The sequence below is a fragment of the Puma concolor genome, chromosome B3 (genome assembly GCF_028749965.1).
Source record: "Puma concolor isolate L17-30 chromosome B3, mPumCon1.1.hap2, whole genome shotgun sequence".
Lineage (NCBI taxonomy): Eukaryota > Metazoa > Chordata > Mammalia > Carnivora > Felidae > Puma > Puma concolor.
The window spans coordinates 27,786,763-27,799,309 of record NC_141672.1 but is presented as its reverse complement, the minus strand read 5'-3'; the positions used below and the strand labels follow the sequence as shown (position 1 = coordinate 27,799,309).

Here is a 12,547-nt window from a genome sequence, read left to right as displayed (position 1 = left end):
GTTTCAGGCTAAGAGAGTAATTACAGAAAATGGGCTTTGGAGTTGAGCTTATCCATATTAGGAAAGACCGTGATGTTGAGGGACTGAATAGAGGGAAATGACAAAAGGTGAGGAAAACATTTTGTTTCTGTTTGTCCTTCTCCATAGCGTTCCCGTCCCCTCTCTGCCAGTGATGCGGAAATGAAAAACCTTGTGGGCTCAGCCCGAGAGAAGGTTCCGGGGAAGTTAGGTGGTTCTGTGCTCGGTCTGTCAATGGAGGAGGTAAAGATAACTCTATTTCAGGCCTTTGTGGGTTAACACAGGGTTCAATAAACATTAGTGATTCATATATTTATGACCAACTCATGTCTTACATTGGAAGGAGAAAGATTCAAGATGGGAGGAACTTATTCTCAGGAAACTTGTTCTCAGAAAATTCCATCTTATATGGAGTTAATTTCTCCCTGCATGCTTCTGTCATATTTGTGGGTCATAACCCTCTTTCTCTGCTCTGTAATCTTTTGGATTACGGTTTCCAAAATCAGTACTCATTTTATTTTCTCTTTATGTAGATCAAAGTTTTACGGAGAGTGAAGGAAGAAAATGATCGGAGAGGTGGATTTATTCGCATATTCCCTACATCAGAGACATGGGAAATATATGGGTGAGGTGACTACCTTTTTTTTTTTTTTTTTAAATTTGTGCCCCAGGTCCACAGCATTGGATTAATTGTGACACAGTGTTGTCATTGCTTTCCATGTGGGTCTTTCTTATTTTGCACATTTATTTATAGTAGTGTGACTATTATCCAACCTAAGCATTAACATTAATGTAATCTACCTGTGCATTATTCCTCTTTTTGAAAAAAAAAAATCCCCCACCTCCTTCCTAATAGTCCCCTAACCCAGGGTCACATACTTGTAAAAAAATTTTATAGTCATCATTACCTTGGTTTGAAAAAAAACTGTTTTATCATCTCTATTGTGCCTAAACAATATATTATTTTTAATCATCATTTAGATCTAGTTAACATACATCAAAATGGATTTATTTTAAGTGTATGGTTTGATGATAAGTTTTGACAAATATTAACACCAATTTAACCACCGCCATCACCACAATCAAGATGTAGAATGTTTCTGTAACCTTCAGAAGTCCCTTCATTCCCCTTTACAGTTATTTGCCCTCATTCATTATCCTGAGCCACAGATGTCTACCAATCTGCTTTATGTCATTATCATTTTTCTAGAATCTTCTATAAGTAGAATCATACAATATATATACTCCTGTGTCTGGAGTCTTTGTTTGGCATAACGTTTTTGAGAATTATCCATGTTGTGTGAAGTAGTAGTTCGTTCCTTATTGTTACGTACTAATTTGTTGTATGAATATACCACAATGTATTTATCCATTCACCTGTTGTAGAACATTGGCGTTGTGTCCAGTTTGGAACTGTTATGAAGAAAGCTGTTATGAACACTTATGTAGTATGTGAATACGTGATTTCATTTCTCTTAGGTTAATACCGAGGAGTAGAATAGGTGAGTCATATGATAGGGCGTAAGGTATAGTACCATTTTACCTTTTACCAGCAGTGTATGAGAGTTCCGGTTGCTGTTCATCTTTGTCAACACTTGGTATTGTCAGGGTTTTTAATTTTAGGTATTATAGTGGGTGTGTAGTATATCTCTGTGGTTTTAATTTGCTTTTCTCTGATGAATAGTGATCCTGAGCATTCATGTGCTATTGGCTATTTGTGTCTTTTTTTTGTTTTAAATTTAGGATTTTGTTGTTGTTGTTGTTACTGTGCTATAAAGGACTGTTGATACAAGTCCTTTCTCAACATATTTATATTGTGAATATATTCTCCAAGTGTGTGAGTAGCTTTTTCATTTCTTTAACAGTGGCTTTAAAGAACAGAAATTTTGGGGCACCTGGGTGGCTCAGTCGGTTAAGCGTCCGACTTCAGCTCAGGTCACAATCTCGCGGTCTGCGAGTTCGAGCCCCGCGTCAGGCTCTGGGCTGATGGCTCAGAGCCTGGAGCCTGCTTCCGATTCTGTGTCTCCCTCTCTCTCTGCCCCTCCCCCGTTCATGCTGTGTCTTTCTCTGTCTCAAAAATAAATAAACGTTAAAAAAAAAATTAAAAAAAAAACAAATTTTAAATTTCAATGAAGTCCATTGACAACATTTTCAGAAGATTTATAAATTTTGTGTTTCCTGTCTAAGAAATCTTTGCCAACCCCAGTTTCACAAAGCTTATTCTCTTATGCTTTCTTCTAGAAGCTTTACAATTTTAGCTTTTATATTTAGGTCTATGATATGTATTGATTTAATTTTTGTGTATGGTGTGAGGTAAGGGTTGGGGTTCATTTCTTTTCATATGATGTACATTTGTTCCAGCACCATTTGTTGAAATTGCCCCATTGAATTCCATTGGCATCTTTTCTAAAAATTAATTCAAATATATGTGGGGGTCTGTTTCTAGACTTTATTCAGTTTCACTGATTAATGTGTTTGTCTTGATTACTATAGCTTTATACTAAGTCTTAAAATTTGATAGTGTGTCTTCCAACTTTGTTGTTCTTTTTTAAGTATTTTGACTATTTTGTGTCGTCTGTATTTCTCAAGACATTTTAAAATTTCTTTGTCAATTTCTACACAGAAGCCTGCTGGCTTTTGATTTGGCATTGCATTGAGCATATAAATTTTGAGAGTGAACATTTTAACAATATTGAATTTTCTAATCCATGAACGTGATATATCTCTCCATTTATTTAGTTGTTCTCCTCCTCCTCCTCCCTCCCTCCCTCCTCCTCATCTCCCTCCCTCCCTCCTCCTCATCTCCCTCCCTCCCTCCTCCTCATCTCCCTCCCTCCCTCCTCCTCATCTCCCTCCCTCCCTCCTCCTCATCTCCCTCCCTCCCTCCTCCTTTTCCCCTCCCCATCTCCCACGCTCCTCCTCTCCTTCCCCTCTCCCACCCTCCTCCTTCTCCCCTCCCCCTCTGCCACCCTCCTCCTTCTCCCCTCCCCCTCTGCCACCCTCCTCCTTCTCCCCTCCCCCTCTCCCCCCTCCTCCTTCTCCCCTTCCCCTCTCCCTCCTTCTTCCTCCCTCCCTCCCCCTCTTCCTCCCTTCCTTCCTCCTCCTTTTCTTCTTCTTCTTTTTTTTTTTTTAATGTATATTTATTTTTGAGAGAGACAGAGCACAAATGGGAGAGTGGCAAGGAGAAAGGGAGACACTGAATCTGAAGCAGACTCCAGGGTCTGAGCTGTCAGCACAGAGCCTGACAAGGGGCTCAAACTCACGAACTGTGAGATCACAACCTGAGCCAAAGTCAGACACTTAACTGACTGAGCCACCCAGGAGCCCCTCTTCTTGTTTTTATTTTAATTCCAGTCAACATACAACATCATATTGGTTTCAGGTGTACAATATAGTGAGTCAACCATTCCATACATCACCTGGTTCCATATATCACTTGTGATGATCACAAGTACATATTTAGGTTTTCTTTTATTTTTCTTAGCAATATTTTCTAGTTTTCAATGTAAAGGCCTTGCACATATTTTTTAAAATTAATGACTTGGTGTTTCATGTTTTTGAATGGTATTGTAAACGTTATTTTTTAAACAACTTTATTGAGTTATAAATATATTGAAAGTGTACAGTTTGGTAAGTTTTAATATATGTATATATCTGTGAAACCTGCACGTAGGCAACCTAATGAACAAATACATAACCTCTAGCTAGAAGTTTCCTTGTGCCTCTTTGTAGTTCTTCTCTCTTGCTCCTCCCTTTCCTTCCCTGCCCATCTCTGTCCCCAGGGAGCTATGATCTGCTTTCTGTTACTAAAGATTAGTCTGCATTCCCTGGAATTTCATGTAATAGAATTCCACAGGTTGTTTTCTTATTTGTTGGGTCTTTTTTTTCTATTTGGAAGAATTATTTTTATATTCATACACGTTGTATCATCTATCATTGGTTTAATTCCTTTCTATTGTTGAGTAATATTATAGGCATATGCCAGAATTTGTTTATCCTTTCATCTGTTGGACATTTTGGTTTCCAGGTTTTGGTTATTACAAATATACGCATGCTTTCATTTCTTTTGGGTAAATTCTACTTATGAAATGACTGGATCATGTTGTAAGAAACTGCCATACAGTTTTCTAAAGTGGTTGCACCATTTTACAATCCCATAATAAGTGTATGAGAGTTCCAGTTCCTCCACATTGTCACCAACAATTGGTACGGTCAATTTAATTTATCTCCTTAGGAGGTGTGTAGTACTATCTCATTATGGTTTTATTTTCACTTCCTTAATGATTGCCCATTTTTAAATGAGGTTATTTTCTCATAGTTGAGCTGTGAGAGTTCTTTATGCATTCTGGATATAAGTCCTTTTTTCCTAGCACTTTAAAAATGGTTGTTCCATTGGGCACAAGGGTGGTTTAGTTGGTTAAGTGCCTGACTTCGTCTTAGGTCATGATCTCGCGGTTCGTGAGGTCGAGCCCCACATTGGTCTCTCTGTTGTTAGCCCAGAGCCCACTTTGGATCCTCTGTCTCCCTCTCTTTGCCCCTCCCCTGCTTGGTTGCCCTCTCTCTCACAAAAGTAAATAAACATTAAAAATATATTTTTTTAAAATGTTGCTCCATTATCTTTGGCTTGCATTTTTCTGATAAGAGGCATACAGTAATTATTATTTTTGTTTTTCTGTGCATAACGTGTCTTTTTTTCCCTCAGCCTGCATTTAAGATTATTTCTTTCTGGCTGATTTTTAGCAGTTTGATTGTGATATATGCCTTGTGTCATTTTCTTCATGTTTCTTCTACTTGGGATTTGTTGAACTTCTTGGTCTGTGGGGCTTATAGTTTTCATCATAAATGGAAAGCTTTTGGCCATTAAAAAAAATTTTTTTTTCTATTTCCTTCCTCTCCTTTCTCCTTTTGGAACTCTGGCTACATGTTAAAATTGGCTGATATTGTACTACAAGTCTGGCTCTGTTCATTTTTTTAGACTTTTTCTTTATTTTGGATGGTTTTCTATTTCTCTTTCTAAATTCATTCATCTTTTTGTCTGCGGTGTCACATCTTCTATTCATTCCATCCAGTGAAATGTTCATTTCAGATACTTTATTTTTCATCTTTAGAACTTTTTGTTTTTTTCCATTATTTTCATGATTTTTTTAGATCCTTGTGCATATATTATAATATGTATAGTAGCTATTTTTAAATTGTTATCCTGTTATCTCTATCATTTCTGAGTTTATTTCTACTGACTGATTTTCCTCTTATGGGTTACATTTTTCGTTTTTCTTCACATGCACAGTGATTTTTAAAAATTGGATGCTGGACATTATAAATGTATAGTTGAGTGGGTTGGTTTTATTGCCTTCTTTGAATGCTGTTGAAAGTTGTTTTTGGTTTTTTTTGGCGGGGGGGGGGGGGTCCAACAGTTAAGTTACTTGTAGACTAGCTTAATCTTTTTCAGGCTCATTTAAAAACATTTTTTTTTTTTTTTTTAAGTTTCAGTATAATTAACATATAGTGTTATGTTAGTTTCAGATGTGTGATGTAGTGATTCAACATTACTTAGATTATTTAAAAATTTTTTATGGTTTGTTTAGGATAGCTTTTGTTTAGGTCTAGGAAAGTTTTACTATTAAAGACTCTTTGGAGTTATTTGTTAAATGAGCCCATATTCAATGAGATTTATCCATTCTGGGAACCAATCAATTTATAGCCCTGGGTGAATTCTGCAAAGTATTCAGCTTATGCTTTCTTTTTAATGTTCTTTACCCTGCCCCTTCCTCTTTGCCCAGCCCTGTGGACTTTCACCCTATGTCTGAGCAGATTTGTATTTACCCAAAGACTCAAAAATCCCTTGTGATGATTATTCTCTGATTACAATAAGGTTGAGAATCTTTGTACTTATTTATAGGTAACACATTTCTTTTTCTTTGGTGAGTGGCTTTTGATCTAGTTGGGATATTAGTGGTTCTAAGTATAGAGCTAGAACTTAGAGGAATAAAAGAAGGTACCCATTTTGTGTTTGTTTTGTTTTGTCTTGAAAACCCAGCTGTTCATAGAGAAATCTTCCTTTCATCTTACAAAATATCCTATTGATGTAATTATACCTTACAGAGACCTAGGAATGCAACAGAAAGATATTGTTTGTGTTTTCTTTTGTTATGTTGTTGAAGAATTTAAATGTTCGCAGTTCCTAGAAAACATACCTTTTAACTAATGAAAGTGAAAATCTACATTCTTGAGTATTTTAAGAAGTAGGACCTTAATTTAAGTGCCTTTAGGAAAATTTGAAGGAATCAATTACAGGTAATGTTGGGGTCTCTTATGGAGTCCAGTAATGATACCTTTCTTTACTGGTTTGGTTCTGAACCAATGGAGAAATAAGACAAAGACAGGAGAGAGGAGGCCAAAATATCTCCTATTTTACTGATAAAGTCTAGGTTGGGAGACTTGATTGTATCTATCTGCAGGCAGGCACACTTTTTGTTGAATTTCCAGTTTGGACAGATGTACATGCCCATTTCTGGGCAAAGTTAGACTGGGCTGTGTGTGGGGAGCACCTGACCCCATCAGACCAGCAGAAGATATATACCTCCTAACGGGAGATTGTCCCCCAAGAGAAAAAAGGGAGCTGCTCGATGAAGCATTTCTGTTTGTTCTTTCTAAATTACCAGTCTGGTAAGTCACTCTACCTCTCCTGGGGCCTCTGAGAAAAGAAGCAGAGCAAGGCCAAGAATATTAAACTAATTGCGCTGCCTTCATTTAGATGTCACAAATATGCTTTTATATATATACCTATATATATGTGCCTATATATATATATGTATATATATATTGGGTATCAGCCAAGTGTCTAGCACTGTGTTTGGTGGTTTGGTGCTTTGGAGTATAAAACCAATATTAGATGGAACCCCTGCCCTTTGAGAGTTACCAGCGTGATTATGGAGAAATTATTTATGCATATAATAAAAATAGCTCATTTGTATAGTTCTTCATAATTATAAGGTACTTCATGGACATCATTGTTATCCCTATTTTAATGATACAGAAAGTAAGGCTTAGTAAAGTAATGTGACTCGTCCATGATCACACAGGGGGACCTGATTCAGGTATTCTGAATCTGGATCTTAACTTTTTTCCTGCTACCACATGCTGCTTTCGGAGAAGAAAAATTTTCCTCTGTGAGACAGTGTATGGCAGGTCCGTCGAGCATACAGTAAAGGGCAAGGTAGTTCAGACAAGGGTGCTTCTGTAGACTTGGAGCAGTTGTTATCAGGGAAGGCTTCGTGCAGCAGGGAAGACTTGAGCTGCTTCTTGAAGGGTAGGTTATGGTAAGTGGATGGAGTGTGAGGAGGTATCCAGACCAAGGCAAAAGGATCAATACGAGGGGTGGTGTGAGAGGATTGTGAGGGGCCTCGGTCTGGCTATATGGCATGATCACTGTTGAGAGGAACGTTCTGGACAGCGTGTGAAGGAATTGGTGGTATAGATTATCCAACTTTGGAAAGCTTGGAAGAGAGTGTATGCCTCTTGCAGTAGCCATCAAGGAGCCATTGAAAGCTCTTGAGAAATAACGTGGTTGAAACCATCTGTCTACATTTTCATGCCCTTTATGCATCTCCCATTCCTGGCTTCTTTTGACCTCTCTCTTAGGTATATACGAATTTTAGTCGTATTTTTTTTTTTTTTGGTTTTTTTTTTTAAGCATTCTTCTCTTACCATTAAAAAAAAATGATTTTAGAGAAAGAATGCACATGCGCTCATGAGCTGGGGCAGGAGGGTGGACACAGGGATGAAGACAGAATCTCAAGTGGGCTCCATCCCATGACCCCTGGGCTCATGACCTGGGCCCAAATCAAGAGCTGGGCACAACTGACTGAGCCACAGGCACCCCAGTGGTTTTGTTTTTACCTTACAGTTTTATTTTCTGATTTTAGTGTGTCACTTTTTATTAATCCAAGAAATCCTGCCATTTCTTTCTTTTTACCTTCTAAATTAACTCCGCCATTTATTCTTTTCATTTTATTTTATCTGCTGCAACTCTAATATTTTATAATTTTAATTTGAGCAACTTTCTCTTACTTTGTCATTTTAGGGAACAGTATATTACTTTAGAAACACTGTATAAGTACCCCATCACTTCTGTGCTTGATTCATGGCTTTATTTCCATATTCTGTCCCTTCAGCCAAACCTAAGAAATAGCCAGTTTCTTTCTTTGTCTTTCAGGTCCTACCTCGAACACAAGACTTCCATGAACTATATGCTGGCAACACGTCTCTTCCCGGACAGGTAGGGATTTGTTAATCTTGTAAATTTGCTAATCTGATACCATCACTAGATCATTTGATGATAAAATACACACAAAAGAAGAAAAGAGGCTTTATAAAAGTCTTTTGTAAAATCTCTGATAGAAAAGGCCTTGCAGAAAACACAACAGAAAACCTTGTTGTTCCAGAATTCATTAACTCTTAGTATTTTGTACTGTTTCCAGAAGCCACAAATTAAACTGTAACGATCTTTAAACAATCTTAACAGATGCCCTAGACTTTATTCTTCTTAGAGGAAGGCCTTTACTCAGTCCCTTTTTAACGTTAGACACAATTTTAACAAGGCATGATCATCTCTTTTTCTAGACTAGAAGAGATTAGAATGATCAGATTAGGAAAGGTAGAGAGGGGTGGTAATTCACAAAATAAACACACTAAGAGTTGTAAAAAATGACAACTGATAACCTCAATACAAGGGGAAATAGGGTGACATGATGGAAAGCAGACATTGGAATTCAAATAGCACAGCAATCAGGGACTACCTAGCTCCACATAACTTTTGTTGCCCGTAAGACATAATTGTATTACAGTAAAGTTCAGTAACTGACTCTCAAAATAAAGAACCTTAGTTATTTAGAGAAATGTATATTTTTTTCAAGGTTATGTGTGCTTTTGTGCAGGATTCGTAAAATAGATCCCCAGATTTTAGCCATTTCCTACAATTTCATGATCTGTTATCAGGAAGTATATGGGATTTGCCATTTCTCTCTGTAAATTTGTAGTTATTACCACTGATAAAGTAATCATACTGTATAGCTTCTAATGAAAGAGACCTTCAGATTTACTTAGAAGACAGAATCTCAGTTCTCTCTATATATAACCTGGTTTTTTCTCTCCTCCCCCACCACCCTGGAAACTTTTACAAGGCTCCTTTATCTTTAGAGTTCAGATATTTTACCAAGATATGTTCTGGTGTGTTACTTTTCATTATTTTGGTTTTGCAGTGGGTGGGTTGTTTCAGACTGAAGATTTAAGTTTTCCAACTGTCATCCTCTCTTTTCTCTCCTTGTGGAACTTCTTTTAGATGAATTTGAGATCTTTTGCTGTATGTTCCATGTTTTGTTTTTTGTTTGTTTTTTTACTTTTTCTCACTCTTTTTTATCTCATTGTTTTTTTTAGTTAAATTCTGGGAGGTTTCTTGAACTTTTTCTTCTAAAATTTTAAATTGATCTGCAGCCTTATCTATTTAATTATTCAGTACCAGCACAGGAGAAGGTTGTTCAGTTTACCGTTTTGATTTTGGCAAGTACAATTTTAATATCCAAGAACTATTTTTGATTTCTGAAGAGTTTTTAAAGTTCATGGATGTAATATTAAAATGCTTCGGGTACCAATTCCAGTGTGGCCGACAGGTTCCCGCATAGCACCAAGCAGTTGCCCCCTGTTGGCATCTGAGAACTCAATTCTGACACTGTCTACCTGGAGCTTAGCATCGGATTCCACAGTTGAAGGGTTCAGTCCTACAAGACTGTCATTCGCCACCTCCTCCGCCTTTGCCCTACTTTGGATGCCAGTCTCAAGGCCAGGCTGTCACCTTTGCTTCTGACTGAGCAGCTACATATCAGAGGTTCCAACGTCCCTCTCCTTGGACTTCAATTCAGACACCAGTTGCAAGTCCAGGTTGTCACCTGTACTTCTGACTGACTGGCTATAAACCAGAGGTTCCCATGACTCTCTTCTTCCTCGGGTTTGATTAATTTGCCAGAGTGGCCCACAAGACTCCAAGAAACATTTCACTTACTAGATCGTTGGTTTATTTTAAAAGAATATAACTCAGGAATAGCCAGATGGAAGAGAGGCACAGGGCAGGGTATGGGGAAAGGGAGCAGGACTTCCATGCCCTCTCCAGATCACGTGTTCACCAGCCTCACACCTCTCCTTTTGAGTTTCGAGGGAGGCATCATTACAAAGGCATGATTGATTAAATCATCGGTTGTTGGTGATTGAACTCCCTCTGCTGGCCCTCTCCCCTCCATGTTGGTCAGAGGCGTGGGGCTGAAAGTTCCAGTTCTTTGATCACATGGTTCGTTCTTCTGGTGACCAGCCCCCATCCTGACGGGGATCCAGGGCATTCCCAAAGTCACCTCACTGGCATAACCAAAGACCTTTACCATGCTCATCGCTTAAGAAGTTCCAGGGGATTTAGGAGCTCTGTGCTAGAAATGGGGATGAAGACCAAATGTATATTTCTTACTATAAATCACAAGATCACAAATATTTTTTCACATCTCTTTGACTATTTTGATTAGTTTGTTGAAAGTTCCTTTGTTTTTTGCATTATATTTAATTCTTCTAGATTAGTTCTGTTGGTTCATCTCATTCTTTCTGGTTTGTATTATTATATTTCCTCATATATTTGGTGATCTTTGATTGTCCAGTTGTTTTGATAAGTAGTGGACCTTTTGCTGAGGATGGGAAGTTTGCATGAGTTTCCTCACAGATTATATCTGTCTCAACTGATATAGACTCTATGCTTGAGGCTCAGTCTTTCCAACCTTTGTGTTCCCATGAGGGAGAAGGAAAGGGCAGTCTGGGAACCTCCGGCCAAATTAGGAAGCATTCTCCTAGGGGGAGTAGAACAATAAAAAGATTTGAGATGTATTAATATATGTGTTTCTTTATTAACAATCCGATAATAAGGCTACCAGTGGGTCTAATAACCGCCAGAATTTCCAAAGTGTGATACATGTTGGCAAGATTTTGAGATACCTGTAATATCTCTAATATGAAAAAAAGGATGTATTATTTTCTTTTGGTAACAAACTCATACTAACACTGTTGTAGACGGTTTCCAACATGTATATGAAGGAAATGCTAAATTTCAGTTGGAGGGAGGATTAATTTTTTCTCCATCTAAGTTGGTATACTCCCTGAATTCTTTCTTCGAGTCCCAGAAACAACTCCTGTTTACAAAGCATTCTAGAAATATGAATTTCAGGGTACCTGGGTGGCTCAGTCAGTTAAGCGTTCAACCTCAGCTCAGGTCATGATCTCACGTTTTGTGAGTTCAGGCTCTGCATCAGGCTCTCTGCTGTCAGCGCAGAACCTGCTTCGGAAAACTCTGTCCCCCGCCCCTCCCCCACTCGTGAGCGTGGTCTCTCTGTCTCTCAAAAATAAACATTAATAAGAAATAAAACAAAATAAAAACATAAATGCCCGTGTTTAGCAAAGAAAGACCTCATGATCTACTCTTGCCTACCCTTTTAGCCTCGTCTCTACTTTTCCATATCCAACCATGGCCAGTATCTCTGTATCAGCTTCCTCTTTCATGCCTCCTCCTTCTTACATACTCGCCACCCCTTGGCACAGCCTTCAGTTCGTCCCTGAATTCTTCTAGCTGTGTCCTTTATCCTCTTACCCAGACTAGGAGGAGGTTCTGTCGGCCCTGCCAGTCCCTCGGTGTGATTCAGGTTCCCTCCTTGTATTAGAATTGCTTGTTTACTTACTAGCCTGCCTACTTTACAAGTGAGCTTTTAAGAGTAGTACTTTGTTGTGTTCATCTTTGTCCATATCTAGAGCGTACCACATGGTAGGCACACACATATAAAAACATGAACCGAAAAAATGAAATTGCATTTGTTGCAAGCCCTAACATCTCCGGTAAGTCTCTTCTCTTCGATCTGAATTGATGTTTTTTTCTCTCAAAAATCCTGTTGTATTCGTGTCCGAATTACTTTCAAACTAATTCCCTCATCATTTCTTTTAGGTTAATTTTGTCTTCCTTTTTCTTGCCCTCTCCCACTCACCCCCCACCTACCTCCCTGCCTTGTGAAACAGTATCTTACCTACTGTCTTCTAGTATGAGGGTAATTTTAACCCTGGCTGCATATTAGTAACACCTGTGGATTTTGTAAATCATGTTTATGCCCTGGCCCCAGCCCCAGACTGAAGCATTGGTACTTCCTAAAAGCTGCTGAGGTGATTGTAATGCGAAACCATGATTGCATATTACCGAGACAAAGCATTATCGGATGAGAGAGTCATCTTGAGGCTTTCTGATGGTAAGATGACAATGTTAGGACATTGGCATGAATAGAAGACATGGGACGGGAAAGACAAAACATTTTGGTGAAGACTTACTTTTACTTGGTTTTCTCTAACTAGAAAATCTTGCCCTAGATTGCATGTGTCTCTTTTTTATAAACCAATCCCACAGGTTCTCATTTATATAAAATTTCCAAAATGATAAAATTTTTAAATGTAGAACAGATTA

The 12,547-nt window shown here is 38.2% G+C and overlaps 1 protein-coding gene across 20 annotated transcripts in view; it reads left to right on the top strand.

Annotated features, from left to right (window-relative positions):
- TTLL5 (tubulin tyrosine ligase like 5) overlaps nucleotides 1-12,547 on the top strand; it is a 289,561-nt gene that overhangs the window by 83,035 nt on the left and 193,979 nt on the right. For all 20 annotated transcript variants that reach the window (XR_015252163.1, XR_015252162.1, XM_086709211.1 and 17 more), the window contains 3 exons: nucleotides 148-261; nucleotides 552-643; nucleotides 8,234-8,296. Coding sequence is in view for 18 of the 20 variants with exons in the window: in XM_086709211.1 (XP_086565337.1) it covers nucleotides 148-261; nucleotides 552-643; nucleotides 8,234-8,296 (269 nt within the window). In the remaining 2 variants the exon portion in view is untranslated. The remainder of the gene's footprint in view (nucleotides 1-147; nucleotides 262-551; nucleotides 644-8,233; nucleotides 8,297-12,547) is intronic.